At 41.1% G+C, this 20,939-nt stretch overlaps 1 protein-coding gene across 4 annotated transcripts; it reads left to right on the forward strand.

The window, feature by feature from the left end:
* Positions 1-18: 18 nt before the first annotated feature.
* Positions 19-20,869, forward strand: LOC130420612 (apolipoprotein L3-like). Of its 4 annotated transcripts, XM_056748039.1 has the most exons (6): positions 19-439; positions 596-661; positions 16,296-16,769; positions 17,570-17,596; positions 17,701-17,799; positions 17,905-20,869. In XM_056748039.1, exons 3-6 carry the CDS (start codon positions 16,420-16,422, stop codon positions 18,812-18,814), a joined length of 1,386 nt encoding a protein of 461 aa, XP_056604017.1. In that variant the 5' UTR covers positions 19-439; positions 596-661; positions 16,296-16,419; the 3' UTR covers positions 18,815-20,869. The 4 variants fall into 4 exon arrangements, with proteins under 4 accessions (XP_056604017.1, XP_056603998.1, XP_056604026.1 ...); XM_056748020.1 differs by having other exon boundaries at positions 19-661; XM_056748048.1 differs by lacking the exon at positions 596-661.
* Positions 20,870-20,939: the final 70 nt, after the last annotated feature.

Consider the following 20,939-nt stretch of genomic DNA (forward strand, 5'->3'; position numbering starts at 1 on the left):
TTGTGGGCATGGGCGCCGTAAAGGGGTGGAAGGTTAGGACGATTCTAAGGGCCCAGCCTGATTTAGGGCCCAGAAGAGCAGACCCCCTTTTTATTTTCCTATTTCTTTTCTCTTTTTTTAATACATACATTAAATATGCTAGGGCCCCTCGTGCACTAAATGTGTATTTTGTCCGTTTTGACCATAGATTTAATATTTAAAAAACAAATAATGTATTTACTGTTTCGGTCACAACCCTCCCTGCTCCCTCTCACAATGGTTCATTCCACCTGCGCTCGCTAGTGTAGCGTCTCTTGCTTATTGGACTTGCCGCAGACAGTGACACACGCAGACACGTCACATCAAAAGTCAGGGAAACAAAAACGGAAGGAAAAGAAGTCAAGAGAAGACAGAGAACGCCAAAGTCGACAGTATGTCACACAGTTTTTCAAAAAGAAAGGTAGCTTGCCATATTCCTGTATTCCAAAACTTATTTTTGTTGCTACATGACCTGCTTTTATCTAGCGAGCTTAGTAAAATAATTACTGAATTATGATTTACATCCAACAATAATAACATCTCTGCTGTCTCCGGGACGGGTTATCATGTCTCGTAGACACAGATTCAGCGGCTGCTGCACACCCACGTCCCCCACCCCCCGTCCCCGTCTCAGCCGAACAAGGTGAGCCTGAGCGCGAAACTTCGCGAAGATTGAAGCCTCTAAACACGTCTTATCTACTGTGTTCGCCACATGATGATAACTTCGCAAAACAAAAAGTAATCTACACGCTTCAAAAATTACAAAATTAGTTTGCCGTGTCGTGTGTTCTGTGAAGTGACAGTGCGGCTGCTAAGATCGATACTGTCAAACTTGACGTTCTTAATATGAATAAAATGCCCCAGAAAAATATAATATAAAATTGAATAAAACATGTCTCTACTGTAGCTGATGTTTCCTGAATGAGCAGTTTGACCCAGCTAAAGCTTGTTCATGTTAAGTATATGTCAATACATAATGTTCTCTTGTGCTTGCAATTGCAATTGAGATAATACATGTTCTCCCTTTTATGTAAACAAGTACATATTTCTAAAAAAAATTCTTGTTTTTGTAGGCTTTGTACTCATCTTTAGACATTTTAACTATGCAATGTGCTAAGTATCTTTTTTTAAGTATACAGGGCATGTTTATTGGGTTAAATTTTATCTGTAAAAAATGTAGGGGGCCCAGAAATTTTGGTTTCCATAGGGCCCAGAATTTCTGGCGGCACCCCTGGTTGTGGGTCCTATGCAGTTGCTTAACTTTTTTGTCGGTTGGAAAGACAGGCTTGTTGTTGAAATAAAAACATTAGGGGTTCAAAATGGCCTTCTATTATTTATATAATTAAGATAAATATTATGGGGTGGTATTGCGGGAACACGTGTTTTTCTGTGTATTATGCATATACATTTTTTCGGTCATACATATAAGCTCGATGTGTGCAAACACACCTATACAATACTCGCACACAGTGGAGGCTGGTGCTAACATTTTTTGGAGGGTGTCAATGATGGTCTTCTGCACAACTGTCAGGTCAGCAGTTCTTCCTATGACTGTGATTCCTACTGAACCAGACTGAGAGACCGTTTAAAGGCTCAGGCACCCTTTGCAGGTATTTTGGCTTGGTTAACTGATTAGAGTGGGACACTTTGAGCCTAAAATATTGAACATTTTCACAATATTCTCATTTTCTGAGATTGTGGATTTGGGGTTGAAGCCATAATCATCACAATCAGTGGCGGCCGGTCAATAGGGGGCGCTGGGTCGCCTCCCCCATAAAGTTAGCCAGAGACGAAAGCTACTTTAATATGGCAAAAATAAGTTAATATATCGCAAATTAATTATGAAATAACATTGTTTAGTCAAACTATTACACTGTTCGACATATTATCTTTTATAAAAAGAAAATAAAACTGAATTTTGTTCAGACGTGTGAGCGTTGCGCCGGACAAACGAGTGTTTAATTAGGTGCGTATTTGAAAGCATGTGATTTGAGGCTGAGTTCTAATTGGCTTGTTTCAAATCGTCCTTGGGAACCCTCCTACTTTTGTTGTAAGCGAATCAATATTGTTTTTATATTTTTGGCCTCATGTGACTGGACCGTTCTCAACGCGTCTCAGTGCCGCTCAGGAGCAGATTGTCATTTGACTGACAGGCACTGATTAATGAGTAAGCAAGCGAAATTATCTCGAGATGAAAGAAAATTTGGTTTTATCTTTACAAGAATACCCGTTCAAAAGGCGTTCGGATGATGGAAAAAACGGTTCAAGGAGTTTCGACCAGATCGACCCAACTCTCAAATTCAGCACCAGTCAAGTGATCGCGGTCGATTACACTTGATGCTTTTACGGCACTTCTTATGACATTTATTATAAAATAAATTATATTCTGCGCTGTTTAAACCTGCTGCTTCAGTAATGAAAACGGAATTAATAGGCGAAAGGAATAATATAAAGCAGTGATTTCATCCTCCATGTTGTGTGTGAGGATTTATTTTACTTATTTTAATTAGATTAGACAAGCGATGAATAAAAGCACACCATAGATAGATTCATTACTGACGTGTAGGCCAAACGCACCCGAGAAAACCCAGGCTAACGTATTGGGAACGTTTCTTTCCCAGAAAGTTTTGTTAAGTTTTGTTTTTGGTTATCTTTACGGAAATAAAACGTTAGGTTCATGGTTTCTATAACTTTCGAGTAACGTCCCAGAGCGTTATGAGAACCAGAAAGTAACTTTCTATTACCGTAAAGAAAACTTACCTGGAGAACCAAAAACGAACTGTAGAAAATTACTTTTCACATTAGAAAGCACTTCCATCCATCCATCCATCTTCTTCTGCTTCATCCTGGGCCGGGTCGCGGGGGCAGCAGTCTAAGCAGGGATGCCCAGACTTCCCTCTCCCTAGACACTTCCTCCAGCTCTTCCGGGGGGACACCGAGGCATTCCCAGGCCAGCCGGGAGACATAGTCCCTCCAGCGTGTCTTCCCTGGGGTCTTCTCCCGGTGGGACATGCCCGGAACACCTTCCCGGGAAGGCGACCAGGGGGCATCCGGAAAAGATGCCCGAGCCACCTCAGCTGGCCCCTCTCGATGTGGAGGAGCAGCGGCTCTACATTGAGCTCCTCCCGAGTGACCGAGCTTCTCACCCTATCTCTAAGGGATCGCCCAGACACCCTGCGGAGAAAGCTCATTTCGACCAACTGTATCCGGGATATTGTTCTTTCGGTCATGACCCACTGCTCATGACCATAGGTGAGAGTAGGAACGTAGATTGACATGTAATTCAAGAGCTTCGCCTTGCGGCACAGCTCCTTCTTAACCACGACAGACGGTACAGCGACCGTATAACTGCAGAAGCTGCACCGATCCGTCAGTCAATCTCCCGTTCCATCCTTCCTTTACTCGAGAACAAGACCCCCAGACCCTTGAACTCTCCACTTGAGGCAGGAACTCTCCACCCACCTGAAGTGGGCAAGCCACCCTTTTCTGACTGAGAACCATGGCCTCGGATTTGGAGGTGCTGATTCTCATCCCAGCCACTTCACACTCGGCTGCAAACCGTCCCAGTACATCATGAAGGTCCTGGTCTGATGGGGCCAGCACGACAACATCATCCGCAAAGAGCAAAGATGAAATTGTGTGGTCCCCAAACCCGACGCTCTCCGGCCCCTGGCTGCGCCTAGAAATTCTGTCCATAAAAATTATGAACAGAACCGGCGACAAAGGGCAGCCCTGCACCGGAGTCCAACATGCACTGGGAACAAGTCTGACTTACTGCCGGCAATGCGAACCAAGCTCCTGCTCCGGTCGTGCAGGGACCGGATAGCCCTTAGCAAAGGTTCCCGAATCCCATACTCCCAGAGCACCCTCCACAAGATGCCGCGTGAGACACAGTCGAATGACTTCTCCAAATCCACAAAACACATGTGGATTGGTTGGGCAAAGTCTCATGAAGCCTCCAGCACACTTTCCCGTGGAGGCTGAGAAGTGTGATCCCCGATAGTTGGAGGGAACACCTCCAGGTGTCACTGTCGCTGCTCATGTGGGCGTTGAAGTCCCCCAGCAGAACGATGGAGTCCCGAGTTGGATCGCTTTCCAGCACCCCTCCCAGAGTCTCAAAGAAGGCCGGGTACTCTACGCTACCGTTTGGCCCATAGGCGCACATGACAGTGAGAGACCTATCCCCGACCCGAAGGTGCAGGGAAACGACCCTCTCATTCACCGGGGTGAACTCCAACACATGGCGGCTGAGCTGGGGTACTATAAGCAAACCCACACCAGCCCGCCGCCTCTCACCATGGGCAACTCCAGAGTAGTGAAGAGTCCATCCTCTCTCGAGGAGTGTGGTTCCAGAGCCCAAACTATGCGTAGAGGTGATCCCAACTACCTCTAGTCGGAATCTCTGAACCTCACGCACAATCTCAGGCTCCTTCCCCGCCAGAGAGGTGACGTTCCATGTCCCTAGAGCCAGATTCCGTGTCCAGGGATCAGGTTGTTGAGGCCCCGCCTTCGACTGCCGCCCGATCCACTAAGCACCAGCCCTTAACGGTCCCTCCTGCATTTGGTGGGTCCACGGGAGGGTGAGGCCGGCCGGACCCCATGGGGGGAGGCCCGACCACTAGGCGCTCGCATATGAGCCCCAACCCCGGGCCTGGCTCCAGGGTGGGGCCCCGGCTGCGCCAAGCCGGGCGACGTCACGGTCCTCAAATTTATAGGCATCGTAAGGGTTTTTTGAACCGCTGTAGTGTCTGGATCAGTGTGAGGAAAGCCATTCGACCTCTCACTCCCTTTTGTTTTGGTTTCAAGATAACATCTTCAAAGACCATAGTAAACCTGGCTCCATGGGGTCTGGTTTTAGGGTTTAGACTCTCAAAGATAGTGGGATAACCATTTGGTTTCCCTGTAGGATGTTAACGACTCATTTGCTTCAAAGCATAAGTGATTAAGTCTGTGTCTCATCTCTAACTTAACATCTGAGGCTAACCAGAGAAACTTCTCTGACAAATAGGAACTTATGTGATTTAAACTATCCTTTTTGTAAATCTATCTAAATGTCTAGGTTGTGTGTTGCCGCTCATGCTATTTTATATACCCTGTAACTGTTAGATATGCAAGTTTTGATTCAGGGTTCATTTGACGTATTCATACGTTCACAGTTCAATGCCTTGCATGTTTCATATGTAACTACACATCTTTGAATTCCCTATATGATGAGCTATGTTATAAAAACATAGCACACATCATACTATGTCCATAACTAAGTTTAGGTATTAAATGCAAACTGACCATACTGTCAGAGCCATGCAAATGAGGTGCAATGAGAAACAAAGGAACCTTCTTAGGCCCCCTTATCACTTTCATGGCATTGGCCCGCAGACCATCTGGGGGCAGGGCAGGTATGCATTTAAAACACCATCACCGAACCAAGTTTTAGTTGACTTTTTGGAATCGGAAGGGAAAAGAAAGAGGACGAGAAGGACATTCCAACGGACACCCCCTCTTGGGGCTCCCCTCTGGGGAGTCCGTTTAGGCCATGGAACTTTAGACTCAGAACTCAAACTCAGCATTTCAACAGGACTGCATTCAGAAACCATTCAAGATTTCCATCCACGCGCATACGGATATTGGTCCAAAAAGGAGATTGCAAGTATCCGTTTCTAAATATAGATTAGCTGCGTTAAGAGCGTGCCTCTTTGTTAAAGATGATTTTATTGGTTTTCAGACATGTTTTACCTGCCTCGCGGCCATGCCCTCTCACTCACTCTCTCTCTCTCTCTGCGCATCCTAGCGCGTTTGTGTTTCATGTATTTGTCTGTCGTCATTATGTTTACCATGTAGAGTAGAGTTTAATAAAAACCAGAAAGGCATTTGTGATTGGTTCTCTGTGTTCACGCTCACAAACTTGGTCACTTAAACTGTGTTTCGATCTATGCTACCTCTGCTCTTAATTCTGTTTGGTAAAGTCACGTTACTTATAGTCATGAGATAACGTTAGTGTCTAAAATCATTAAGGCATTTGCTGGACGAATACATATAGGATTTTTATCACTATACTGCTAATCAGAAATAGTAAGATATGTATGTGTAATGACGATTGTAATACATATTTTCCTTTGAGCTAAACTAATTCCTTGACTGAAATTGACATTTTAAATAACTCATTTCATATATGTTTGATCTTGATAGATCTGGTGGAGAATCTTATTTGTTGAGTAAACTCATCCTTAATTTAACCTGCAGCTAAAAACGCTACACCGCTCTTAGTCTGACCCGTCGCCTAGGACCTGTTTGCCTTGGGAAACCCTACCAGAGGGATATACCACCAGACAACATAGCTCCTAGGGTTTTTCGGGTACTCAAACCCCTCCACCACGGTAAGGTGGCAGTTCAAGGAGAGGCGCACTTGATTTTCATATGTGTTTGCTTGAACATCCAAAAGTATACATGTATATGTGAGAAATGTATATATGTGTATGCACACTTTTATATATGTTGTGACGGGCGAAGCAACGACACGCACACAAAAGTACAATTTACCACCCCCGAAGGGTATTTTTTTTTAAATCTAGACTAAAGACGCATCTTTTTAATCTTGCATACACTACACTTCCATAATATTAATCCTCAGAGGATCTAGGCTGCATTATTTAGATCAACCGGAACCAGGAACACATCCAACAACAAATGATGTACCTGTTGCATCAAAGATTGCAGAACAGTACTCTACTCTCAGCCAGTCTTGTCTCTTTGTTCCAAGGTTACCGCAGGATGAAGTTCATGCCCAGACCTGATGGCAGAGCTGAGAATGGGAAGCGGTGACCTGACAAGAGCTGAGATGATAGAGCTGGATAAAGGATGCGGCAACTTGACACGATTTTCCTACAACATTTCAAATGCTATTAGATTGTTAATGATAATCTTAAATCTATAATTTACCTTATTACGTTTTTTTATTTTTTATGTAGCCTTGTTGTGCAAGCACTGTTGAGCTTGTGCAGAGGCAGCAGCTTTTGCCAGAGGGGAACTGGATTCCCCAGGTTGGGCCTGGGTTCTCCCGAAGTTTTTTTTCTCGATTGGAGTTTTGGGTTCCTCGCCACCGTTTGCATATTGTTTTGCACTATTTGCCTGGCCGGGAGGGGGCTGCTTTAGAATTCAAAATCAAATCTCAAATGTGTGCTTTCACTGTGTGTGTGTGGGAGTGTGTTTGTGTGTGTGTGCGTCTATGTCAATGTGTGTAAGTATGCATGCATATTGTGTGTGTGGACCAGTGGCGGCTGCTGATCTTTTAAAGAGGGGAAGCTCATTTTCGGTCTAAATCATAAAAATTGTCCATTTATTTATATGTCAATTCTGCCCTACGTTCCTTTTCAAGAAAATGCTCTGTAACCCTGTCATACCAACTAGGCGTCTTTTCCACTGACTTGACCAGTGTCCTCTCAATGCCCAGCAGAGCTAGGCTGCTTAAACGTCCTTGGCCCATTGTGTTACGGGTGTAGGACTTGAGCCGCTTTTAACAGGAGAAGCTCCTTTCTACACCTGCAGATGTAGCTCCAATTGTTGCCACTAATGAGAACAGTTTGTAAAGCTGAGGCATTGCACTGTCCAACTCCATGTCTTTAAGGAACACCAATTAATCACACAGCTTTCCCCTGTTACTCTGCAAGTCCTGATCTGAATACAGGACTTGAAGTTCAGACCTCAGTCTCCCTGAATCAAAGTGATGGCCATAACTTTTCAGGACTCCTCTGGAAATGCTTGTCTCATGTCATCAAATTTCCCTGGATTGACTAATTCTAAGAAAAGCATACTTTCCAAATTTGAAAAACGTTGAGGAATCTGCTCCAAGATGTTATCAAGGATGGCCATGTACAGATTTCTGTAGCGCTCTTGGGGATCCTGCAATTGGGTCGGACGGCGCTTTCTCATGGGCTCATCTCTTGGGTCTGATGTGAGATCTGCTGCTTTGGCATAAACAGCTTGGAAAGCCCCCTCTGACCTCTTCTCTTTGACAAATGCAAAAAGAGACTTAATTCTTTTCTTGCAGTAAAGAACATCCATCGCTCTCTGCTGGACAATATCAAAGACCACATCAGTCTCAGAGAAGATTTGTTCAAATGTGTACAACATGAACACAAACTCAAAATCCTCCAGTTTCCTCACGAAGCCTTTGGCACAATACAGTGTATCATCATCCATTGTCATATCTGAAATGATGTTATCAAATGTCTGCAGGAGGCCATCATAATTGTTTGCCACAGTGCTCACTATCCGTGATGTGAAATTCCATCGAGTAGGAGCGTTTCTGGGCAACCTTGAGCAGCCTGCAGACTCCAGAAAAGACTTCCTCTTTGTGGATTTTGAGAAAAATGTGGCAAACCCAGAGAGTGATGCAAAAAAAAATCTGCACTCAGGCAAGCATTTGGCCCCCTGTGACAGCGCCAGATTCAATGTGTGTGCATAGCAATGCACAAACATTGTACTGGGGGCTATTGCTTTCACTTTGGCCTGCAGACCATTGAGAGCTGAAGCCATGACAGCAGCCCCATCATAGGTCTGTGCCACAAGCTTATCCTTAAAATTGTAGCCCTGCATGTTCTCATTTAAAACATCAAAAACGGACTGAGCATCTCGCCCCCCAGAAACATCAAAAAATCCAATGAAGCGCTCCTGAATTTTACCTGCACTATCCACATAGCGAACAATGTTAGAGAGTTGGGCACGGCAGGATATATCAGTGGTTTCATCCACCTGCCATCCAAAAAAGGGAGCATCCTGAATTTCATCTCTGATCTGATCAGAAATGGTGGCTGCAAGAGCAGAGATCAAGTCATTTTGAATAGTGTGTGACATACCAGAAAACACAGTTGAGGACTCGAATTGTGTGGACAGGACAGAGTCATATTTAGCTAATGTTTCTGTGAACTCTCTGTAATTCCCCTTGTTGGATGATTCACTACTCTCATCATGTCCCCTAAATGACAGCTCCTGCCGGCCAAGCAAGTATTTCACATCAATAAGGCGGTTTAGGAAGGCCCTGTTTTGTTTAACAGTTTCATTATGTTTAGCCACTTGAATGCGAGCACCTTCATTGATTGCATGCTCAACCCTGATCCTGCCCATGCAACTTAATCTTGCACATGCACTCACATGTTCATTGCTATTTTCATGCCTTTTATATGCCCTGTCAAAGTTTGACAGATCTCCAAACCCCAATTTTGACCAAACAACACATCCATGAGATGGTTCAATCAAGAGACATGGCCAGCAGTACATTTTCTTTTTCACAGCACTTCCAGTCAGCCAGCTAACTTTGTCATACCAGGAGAGCTGAAAAGACCTGTTACTTTTCCCTATCTTTTGCACTAAATCAATCTTAGGTGTTTATCTGCCCTGCTGTTTAATTCTAAGTTTCTCCTCGTAAGGAAGACTTTCTAATGGCTTTGCCAAAATCAGGTCGACAATATTAGCACTGTCTGCCATCGTGTGCAGTTTGCTAGCTGGCTAGTTCAGACTATATGAATTAATGAACAAACGATCTAATATATATATATATATATATATATATATATATATTTAACTCAACGGGAGGAAATGTGGGAATTATGTTAAACTGAAACAATGAATGTGGTGAATTGTGTGAAATATACGATGAAGGTTGCAGCAGTTTGTCTTTCGACTACACATGCAAAATCCGCGATGGGACTGAGTTGGAAATGGAGACACAGAGTGATACGCGTCATAATCTGAAGACCACGCCCACGCCAACCGTCTCTTTGAATTGCGAGAAGCTGCCGCCTCCTTGTCATTTATGATTTATAAAAAAAAAAAGTCTAAAAGCTGATATGTGATATGTGATATGTGTATAGCAAACGAGCTAAAAAAACAAACAAGAAATACGTTTTTATAAGCTGTCGACCCCAAAAAACGAGCGTTTTAGGACATAAAAGTGGATTAAAAAGAGATGACAGACCCTCCAATCATCACGCAGACGCTCGGAGTCCGGGCCAGCCCACTCCTCCATTCATCCCAGAGACGATGAGCGTCCGTGGGCGGGACATAATCGCAGCATTATCCAATGACCGTCTTGTTTCTAAGCACTGAAAAAAACTGTTGAGTCCAAGTCAATGGACGCTGGGCTTCAACAGAGTAATGCACTGTACGCTACGGGAATGAATGAGAAGGAAATCGAGTCAGCCGACCTAAGTAGCTGATTCTGAACGAAATTGTTTTCGTTCGAGATGAACGTGTTTAACGCATTTTAAGTCAAGAAAATGTTAACATAATAGTACATATATTTGACCATTCATTTTTTGACAATTATAGGGGAAGCTGAGCTTCCCTTGCAGTCTTAAAGAAATCGCGTCTGGTGTGGACCATTTGTATGTCTGTCTTTGTTGTTTTCACGTTTTTCTTGTTTTTACAGGTATATGCCTTTAATTGTTTTACTTGTATTCAATGTGTCTCATGTACAGCTGCTTTGTAACAATGAAAATTGTAAAAAGCGCTATATAAATAAAGTTGAGTTGATTTATTATACAAGTTGCTTGAAATGCCACTGAGTTAGGATTGCTCCAAGACGCGTGGTTAACTGGCGTCTTTACATGCTTCTTGTTCCTTCTTCCTGAAGTACTATGAATCTGTCCTTTCGGGTCCTTTAACTCCGGGTTTGCTGGAGTGCTCCTTAGCCGGTCTTTAGACATCCGATCCTGTAGAACACAAGCAGAGATATAGCTCAGTGACATTCAAGTCTCTTGGAGACGTTGCTCACCTTCGTCTGTTTACCAGCGGCTTTTGTAGCCGCTGATAATTAGCATCCGGCTGTAACGAGTGCCAGCTGCGCCACTCCGATTGCCTCCGTCTCCATGGCGACGCTGATAGCGCCAGGATTGACTCATCACACTCCACCCCCCAAAGTGTCGACCTAGTCCTGTGGGGAGACGGAGAAATGTTTTGAGTGGGAGGGGGGTATCACCTGACCGAGATGTTCCTCCTGACCACTCCTCGACAGACCATCGGCGTTCCCGTGGGAGGACCTGGCCAAATGTTTCACAGTGAAGTGGTAGTCCTGGAGCGTCAGGAACCACCTCGTAATCCTGGCATTAGTGTCTTTGGATTTGCTCATCCACTGTAGTGGTGCATGGTCTGTCACCCAGGTAAAACTTCGGCCAAGGAAATACCTGAGCTCCAGGACTGCCCACTTTATGGCCAGGGCCTCCCTCTTCACCGTAGTGTACTGTGTCTCTGCTTGAGTCAACTTCCGGCTGATGTACACCACTGGGTGTTCTATCCTGTCCTTCAGCTGGGACAGTACTGCTCCCAATCCGGTGTTCGATGCGTCTCTCTGCTGGACAATGGGGCAGCCAAAATCCGGAGCGTGTAGGATCGGTGATGACGCCAGGGCTTCCTTCAGTGTCTGGAAAGCTTGCTCCGTTTCCGGATTCCACTTGACTTTGTTTGGCTGCCCCTTTTTGGTCAGGTCGGTCAGGGGACTGGCTATGGACGAAAAGTTGGGTATAAAGCACCTATAATAGCCCGCTAGCCCCAGGAAGGCCCGTACCTGGGATTTGTTGTGGGGTTGGGGGGCGTTCCGAACGGCTTCCACCTTCTTCACCTGGGGTTGGATTAATCCTCCCCCCACTCTATATCCCAGATACTGGGCTTCGGCGAATCCAAGGTGGCATTTCTTGGGGTTCGTCGTTGAGCCGGCCTTCCTGAGGTCCATTAGCACTCTCCGCAACCTATCCAGAAAATAATATCGGTAGAGTGGATGAAGGACAGAAGGATACCTCAATGTTTACTAAAGCCTCAAATCTCATCACAAATGAAATCTGTATTGGCTTGGATATCGATTTTATTTGCAAAGAAAGTGTAAGTCATGGGCCAATATGGACAAGTTAAATTAATTGTTCTGCAGGTGCGCCTATCAATAGAAAAATTATATATTTAAATTTCCAGCTGGTTACTAACACTAAACTTTTAATCCATTACGTTGTCACAACATGGCGAAGACAGGCAGATGTCGGAGGTGAGGGCTCCGAATCCGGCATTAGCCTGAACCCGGAACCCCCCCTTTTTGTGTCCTGCTGGAGACAAGGGGCTCCAGGTGAGGGGCCGGGGTAGTGGTGGGATGCTTGAGACTGAAGAGAGAGTGAAGGTAAGATGTCTTAACTATTTATAGAGGCTCTATCTCTCTTGAACAGATAGGTCATTTTCTGTGATTGGTGATAGCAATCTGACCTGTCGAGTTAAATATCTGCTCCTTCTCCTCCTGAACTTAGTTAATTAAAGATAATTTCACAGGTTTGCATATGCAGATAATGGTGTAGGTTTGAGGGTAAGTGTATTTGGTGTGCGGTCAGGGAGAGGCCTCTGAGCTCGTTCATTCTTCCGAGCTCAGAGCACTCCCCCCTGGTCCGAGGTGAGGGCTCTGAATCCGGCATTAGCCTGAACCCGGAACACTCCCTGCAAGAGATGCAACTAGTGCAGGAAAGCAGCCAGAGTTATGTACACATATACCCCCAAAACGAAGCTGGTATGGGCTGCGGGTGACCCGGTCTTGCTTGGTATGATAGCCGTTGTTGCAGAGTCTTGAAGAGAGTTCAGTTGTTACTGAACCGGGCACTGCTGAGGTTTCTGGAGGAAGGGTGCCGGCTGAATAGAGAGATGGAGGAAGCATGGGTCCCCTGTTGGGGTAGTCGCTGAGGCAATACTGGCTTCTAGATGAGACTGCTGTGGCTGAGTTTAGATGGAGGTACAGGCCTTCGTGGGGCGGTCGCTGTTGCGATGCTGGCCTCTAGGGAGGGATGTATGCTGCTGCAGAACATAGATGGAGGCAATGGCCCTTGTTAGGCGGTCGCTGCTGCGATGCTGGCCTCTAAGTGAGTGATGTCTGCTGCGGCACAATGAAGATGGAAGCACGGGCCCTTGTGGGGCGATCGCAGCTGCGATGCTGGCCTCTAGGTAATGATATCTGCTGCTCAACTGAAGTGAACACTGATCGCAATAATGGTGACATATAATAAATCTTGTTCATTGTCAAAAAGGGCTTTTGTAGACGTTTGTGATTTGGTTAATCAAAGCAATTGATGTGATCTCCTGTTTCTGACCATTTGTATGTCAATTCAAGCTCCTCTGAATAAGTCATATTTAGTGTTAAATTATTCAATATTTATCATTCATAATAAGCAGATGAATTTTTTTTGGTTATATAAACTAATATTACTCCATTTTTATAAGCAAGTCATATTGAGAAATACTAGGTAGACTTTATCTAATTTATTGTAGTGTGTCATGACTCATATCTGATAAATTTAGGTACTCTTTACTTTAAAACATAGAACAAAATCTGCTCAATCTAATTGAGTGGAAATCCTTGCCTCAATTTTATTGAGTAAATTCAGGAAGTTTACATATAGTTTACTTTGCTACCAAGTATATGAAAGTAAAATTTAACTGATTTGCATGGGTAATATTTACTAACACTCAAGATTCATTTTTTTCAGTGTTCCAGTCTCTAGTAACATGAAAGACAAGCGTTTATTTAAACTGTGAATAAACAGAAAGTCAGCGAAAATCATTATATTACATCAGACATTTCGGGGGGGTTAACCTTTAACTCATTTTACTGCAGTTGCGCTCATGTGTTTTTTATTGATTTCTACAGGAAGACCAATACAGCTGAGGAAGGGAAAGTAAATGCGGTAGTCCTGCATGGAAACCAGATCGTAAACCATTAAGATCTTCTAGTGTTCCTATTTTATGATTTTTCATTCCGGATTTGATAAAACAAAGCAGGCATGGACATCAGGTGAGTTGACAATGTCAGTTTGATATCTGCAGGCCTGCATGAGGACTTAATAGATATCCGCTTGGTTTTTCAATGAACACAGCACGGAAAATATATAAATTAAGGATTCAGGCTGATTTAAGCAGGCTAACGTTAAAGATGAAATCTGTGTTGCTTGAACCATATAACATCGGATGGGCCGAATATCAGCTTTCTCCAATATTTAGACGAGCTCATTGTTCAAGAAAAACAACACGAAAATACTGCTAAACATGAAAATGTCACATTGACAGTTATATTACAGAGTATTTTAAGGTACATGCAGTAGATCATGTTAGGTCTGCAGATACGGTTATATTTTGGATAATGTTAAGTCAGGATTTAAAAGGTGCATGTGTAACAATTTTGCAGTAAAATATTGCTAAACCACTAGGCTAGTCTTATATATTTTGTTCAGCAGAGTACTTTCAAATCTCAAATGTTGACTTAAGTATTATCAACATAAAAAAAAACCCATCTTTAAACTGTATGTTGCATACAGGCCTATGATGCTGTATTTCAAAGGCTCAAATGTGCCATACATGCATTTATAAAACAATTGTACAATGTTGTCAGATTAATATTATATTAAGTTCAAAAGTAAATTATACAAAAAACAAAATGAAAAGTACAAAAAGTTGTAGAGGCAGATGAGCCTAGTGCACAAAAAACAAGCACTCATTATTACAGAGGACTACAAGATTACAACAAAATCATTCATTGTTATCATTTCAAAATCTGAGCAAAAGTCTTGCAGTATGTTCCAGGCTTTAGTTACATGAAAGTCAAATCGAACTGTGAATGAATAAACAGATAGCCATACTCATTCTATTACGTCATACTTACATCGTATCCAGTGTCGGGTAAGCTAGTCTGAAAAAGAAATGAATTCATATTTACCGTTTACATATTCAATAGTGCAATTATATTACTGTACAAATTACTCTCTCCAAAAAGTGTTTAATTACTTAATAACTAATTACGTTCTATATTCTACATCAACCTTGATGTCACGCGTAGCGGGTAGAAGGTAGTGTCCAAACAAAAAGGTATCCAAAATAGGTACTTTAATAAAAGACCAAAAGGCAAACAAGAAAACAATGAGTTTACACACGTAGCATTAACAATAACCGACAAAGAATACACTTTAGGGGAGAACTTAAATACAACATATAACGAGGGATCAACAGGTGCTGGGGATAAACTAATCATGAGACACAAGTGAAAACTAATTAACTAATAATGAAATGAACAATGGGAGGAAAAAACAAACAAAACATAGAACAACCGTGACACTTGATTAGAATTGATTCAAGGATAGACATGAAACAGCTTTTTTAATTCATTCAGATAAATAATAAATAACTTCAGAAATTATTCTTATTAACTGACCGAAGGATACATTAAAGCATACATTTTAAAGTTAGATTTATAATTTTGATGTCATTTCCACTATTGAATATACATTATTACACTGTATTTAGTTCAATAACATCAGAATTAACTGCAATGAAAATACAGAAAAAATAAGAGTTACCCTTACTTACTTTTTGAGGGGAAAGTAATTAAATTACAGTAACTAATTACTTAGTAACTATTACTTAGTGACTCATCTAAACTTCTGATTGTTCATAACATGCAAGCCTTGTCTCTGATTTGTTGTAAAACTTATACTTCGAGATAACTCTGATTTAGGGTTTTGCCAAACTCAACGAGTGTATGTCTGGAACGGCAAACGAGGTGGGTTTCTGACCTCTGAGATTTTTTTTTTAACTTGGGGCAGATCGATGAACTCTGACCTCAGCGAGAGGCGTCATTTGCCATCACAGACAAAATGGCGGCTAGTTTTTCACAGGCTTATGTGAACCGCAAACAAACTTAAAACTATTTTACAACACGTAATATGTATGAACATTAATGTATCAAGAAACTATTTATGAACTAATGCCTGTACGTTTGAAAAGCTACTACTTCGTAAACATGCGAATGTGACGTGTGGTTGACAGTATTCAGATATTTTACTTCATATCCAAAACCAGTGTAAAAATATCCTGCTTTCAAAACACCGAAAATAAATCTCTGATGCGTGATTAGATCTGAACGACGTAATCGGGAGTTTTTAAGTTTCAGCTTTTGTTTTATATTTGATCATAATCGTGAAAGTAGTAAAACAATTTTATTTTATTATGCATTGGCATTTTTTGCAGGGGCAAACCAGAAGTTTGGTGGCATTTTTGAGTGCTCCAAGCTTCTGAACCTGAGAAAATGCACAATATACAGTATAGCCTTATATATATATATATATATATATATATATATAACTTAATATATATAACATCCGCACAAGCCTTTTGCTTACATATAGAAGCGAAGGTGGATGTGATGAATTAAAATTATTTTAAAAATTATTAATATCAATTAATGTTCATTGTTTTTTTGTACTGCGCCACAGGACACAGTTACAGGACAGGTTGATAGAATATGTTGAGGAAACACTCAATTATATTGAGACTGTGAGGGACTTCTGTGACCAAGAACAAAAATGGATCTCTGAGAGAAAGGCAGAGCTTAAGAAGATGAGAGACATTATGTTGAGACAAAATGAGGAGGAGAAGCTGGATGCCGTTCTCGCAGACACTATAATGGGGCTGAAGGAACTTGAGATCTTCCTGGATGCTGTGGAGAAGCTAACAGTGACTTCACGCCATGTTTTCAGTGAACATATCTTCCTACTGAGGGGACAGAGCCCTGAAAGTCTGAAGTCAGTCATCATAGCGGCAGGAGAAGTGGCTCCTCTCCTCATTCACTTTAAAAGAAATGCAGAAACCTTCTTCCGTCCTATACTCCAGAATGTGAATGTCTTGGTCTATCAGCTAGACAACTATGTACTCAATACAAAAAAGCTTTGTAAGATATTAAGACAAAGGTGAGTCATTAAGTTTCTGATTAAAATAACAAAATTGCCATCATGAAATCAACTTTATGTTTTTTTCAAACTAATTTCTTTTTTTGCAATGAAAAGATTGGGGACCAGCATTTTTGAACATTGAGTGCTGAAAATTGAGTGCTTTGAAAAAATCGTTCTCCGATTATGCTAAATACACTGAAAACGTGTAATGTCATTTAAATGCGTCAACCGTGTTTATTTGATAAGCAGAATTTTGATAGATATCTGTTTGTTTTGTGCATGTAAACGCACTCGTTGAGGGGTGAATTCACTAGTTGTGCCATTTCAGCAAATCCTTTTTCAGCACATTTCACATTTTCAAGTAGCTGAAATCTTAACCTTATGTACTAAATGCATTGGAGGAGCAGTAATTTCAAACCTGTATGACATCATTTCTTCTGCAGAACACAAAAGAAGATATTTTGAAGAATGTTCAACTTAAGTGAACGGTACCCATTCACTTGCTTTATTTTGTGTCTATACCGTAGAAGTGAATGGGGATCCTCGTTGTTCGTTTACCGACATTCTTCACAATTTTTATTTTGTGTTCTGTAGAAGAAAGAAAATCAAGCAGGTTTGAAAGGACTAGATGGTGAGTAAATGATGACAGAATTAAATCACTTTTAGACTCCATTTTGAATAAATACAAATTTCTTGAGAGCTACGATGAATGGTAAAAGTTTACAACCTACAATGCATTGGGTAAAAAAACAGGCCAAAACGTATCACTTCAGATTTGTACTAATACTAATAAATAAAACATTTTATGATGTTTTCAGTTCAGTCTTGTCAGGAGACATCTATAAGTAAGTAGATATGTTTTTTTTTCATTTAAGGTTGAGATAAACAAACGTTATTAAGTCTTACACTAATTCTTACACAAAGTTAATGACACTTAAATTCTTTACAGACATAAAATGGATCAACCTTTTATGCAGCTCATTTTGAACGCAGGTGAGAACAACATGAAACAAATGCTTCATCATTTGAACCAGTTGCGTGAAATCAGGTGAGACCTCATGCTATTTTGAAATCAAAATGGTTTGATGAAAAAGTGCCAGAGAGGTGGATTGTCAACTATTTGATCAAATTTGTCTTCTTTCTTCTTGTCCAGGATGGACCAGCCCACCCGACTGGCGTTCCTTTTTCAGGAACACGCTCAGGAATTCATTGACTTATTCAGTGAACGTCGCTCTAGAATGTGGAAGTTCCTGTCTGATCTGGAGAAGACAGCAGTTAAGCTGAACGAGATGAAGAAGGGGGCCAGTATATCTACTGTGGCTGGTAGTTCAGTGGGGATAGTAGGGGGGGGCTTGTCTATTGCTGGCATTATTCTTGCCCCTTTCACTGCAGGAGCATCTTTGGTTGTATCTCTGGCAGGGCTCGGTCTGGCGGGCATCAGTGGAGTCAATGCTATTGTAACAGGGGTCACTGAAATGGCAGTCAACAGTCACCATGAGAACAATGCACAAAGTTATTTTAAGAGTTACGTTGATGATATGAGCGAGGTTTTATTCTGTCTGAAAGAAGCAGGCAACAGTGAAAGACCTTTAGTGCAGCCTAGTGGAGTTGATGTTAAGGATGTGTTAAACATGGCTAGAGAAGGGATTGAAACTGGTGTGGATGCACTGGGTGTAGTTGCAGATGTTGTTGAGCAAAAAAGTACAAATTTAATTGCAGCAACCGAGATCACAGTGACGGACTTAGTCACTGAAACACCACAGGTGGCTATAAGCCTGTCTAAGGTGGCAAAAGCAGAAACACTGTTGATCACAAAGTCTGTTAGAGTCGCATCTGTCGCAGCAAATTTTCTTTTTATTGGCCTGGATGCCTATTTTCTTATCACAGAAAGCATGAGTCTTGCAGAAGGTAGTGAGAGTGAGGTCTCTCAGCTCATCCGCGCCAGGGAAGCTGTGTGGAAATCAGAGCTGGAGGCCTGGGAGAAAATTCACGATTCCTTATGCATAGGAATAAAGACGATTAGCGAGAGACAGATCACCTTGGAGAAACCATTTCTTCCTTAGATATCGAAATGTGCATGGGTATTTATTCAAATGCTACATCATATTCAATTTAATTATATCACGGGGCTGTTGACTGCTTCATTCTGATTGGCTAATGAACATTCTAAGATTGTACAATATTATTTAGTTAAACTCACATCTATGGAGTTTTTCCAGATCTGTCATCCAAATTACAGTTCCATATCAGAGTGGCAAGTTTAACTGAATAATGTCATAACCGTAGCCTACTGTCCATCCATTGTTTTATCTCAAGACATTTATATGGTATTTGTCCTCATATGCTCTGGTAGGACTAATTTCTTACTTATCGCAAGCCTGTATTCAGATATCAGGGAGCGAGAAAGAGAGAGAGAGAAAGAAAGAAAGAAAGAGAAAGAGAGAGGAAGACAGACAGTGCACATGCATTTGCTTCATACTCAACAGGCCTGTCATAAGAAAAGCACAAGAGGAAAAAACATTACTTCTAAATATAAAGCTTGCTATTCTGTCTCTAAAGCACCGTTTACTGATTCCACTGACGTATTTTTCACATAAAGCCAATCATTGAAGAAATTTAAGCTGTTGCTATTTTCGTCTTTCTTTGTATTTTATCTTTAACTTGCCCATTGTTTCATGTCATTTGCTGATACTTTACCTTTGAAATATGCCTTAACATTGTTAATATTTAGAATTAGGATTTCAACAAGTTTTCTCAGATAATTCAACTTGATGTGATTTTGTTTGTTGTTCGAAATTTTCATGCTAAATATCAACAGTCATATTTTCTCCGATAATACAAATCGCTGTGATTAAATTTTCATGCTAAATATGAAGTCACATTTTCTCAGACAATGCCAAACGCTGTCATTTTGTTTGTTGTTAAAAATGTTCAGGCTAAATATTAACAATAATTGTTTTCTCAGACAATGAAAATTGCTGTGATTTGGTTTGTTGTTAGATCTGTATTAAGTGATCAATGTCCTGTGTGGCATGAGCCGGTATGATATTTTGACAATATGATAACCTTTGGCAAAAGTGTCACGGTTTCACAGTATTGCAATTACAACACTACAATGTGTTATTTTCAAATGACTCTTTACAACTTTTCAACTGTACACAAATACATTTTATTTTTAAACAACATTCGTAGAACCTGTATGTCAGGTCAAAACAAAGCCTTAAAATTATAATACACATGAAAAAAATGTTTTGTCATAGCCTGTATGCAATGCCTAAACATCAAACATTTCATTACATGACTTGATTATTTATATTTGTATATAGCCTACACAGCTCATACCTTTGAAACGATATCTCCGAATTGTTTTGTGATTTTGAAACCTTCAATTAATCCTTACTTGGCCCACCTCAGAGCCATTGAGAAAGAGAGTCACGTCTTCTTCGTTGACTCCAATGAAACAGTTTTTTCACAGTTTCAATAGTTCCCGGAAGTTAACAGTAACGCATGGAGCTGCGACTAAACAGACCAACTGAGGTAAACTTCTAACCCATCTAACGACGAAAGCCATTTAATGAATACAAAAATTAAGAAAATAAAGCATTTAAAGAGAAAACATAACTCCCTGGAACTATCCGAAGGCTCCATGAATAGCGTTTCGGACTTCCGTTGGCACAACTCTCTCTCTCAATGGCTCTGAGTAAGTCAACCAATCACATAACTGATCTGGTGTTAAATTTCCAAGGGAAGCATATAACTTCATTTTGGTTCTACTGATGTCTCAATTATTTTTGCTTTTTTTAACATTTATTTAATTCTGATGATTTATTGTTTTTGTGTAATATTTGTGCAAAAAATGTTTGTGCAGGAACAATATTCAACTCTTAATTGTTGTTTTGTTTTTCCAAAGAATTGTTGTCCTAAATATTTATGTCCATTATATCAATATAAAGACTCCATTATCATCGAATATTGAAAAAATAAAGAAATTAGGCATATTTCAAATGGAAACTGCAAAAAGAAAAAAGCTTTGTCTGAAAATCTCTGTGTATTTAGAAGTATGCTGTTTGCTTTTTGAACCACTAGAGTTCACACTCTTATTAAACATTTTTATATTGCTTAAATGTCCAATGTGTAATTGTTTGGACGATCTACTGATAGAAATGCAATGTAATATATACATATGCA

Source organism: Triplophysa dalaica, chromosome 1 (genome assembly GCF_015846415.1).
Source record: "Triplophysa dalaica isolate WHDGS20190420 chromosome 1, ASM1584641v1, whole genome shotgun sequence".
Taxonomy (NCBI): Eukaryota; Metazoa; Chordata; class Actinopteri; order Cypriniformes; family Nemacheilidae; genus Triplophysa; species Triplophysa dalaica.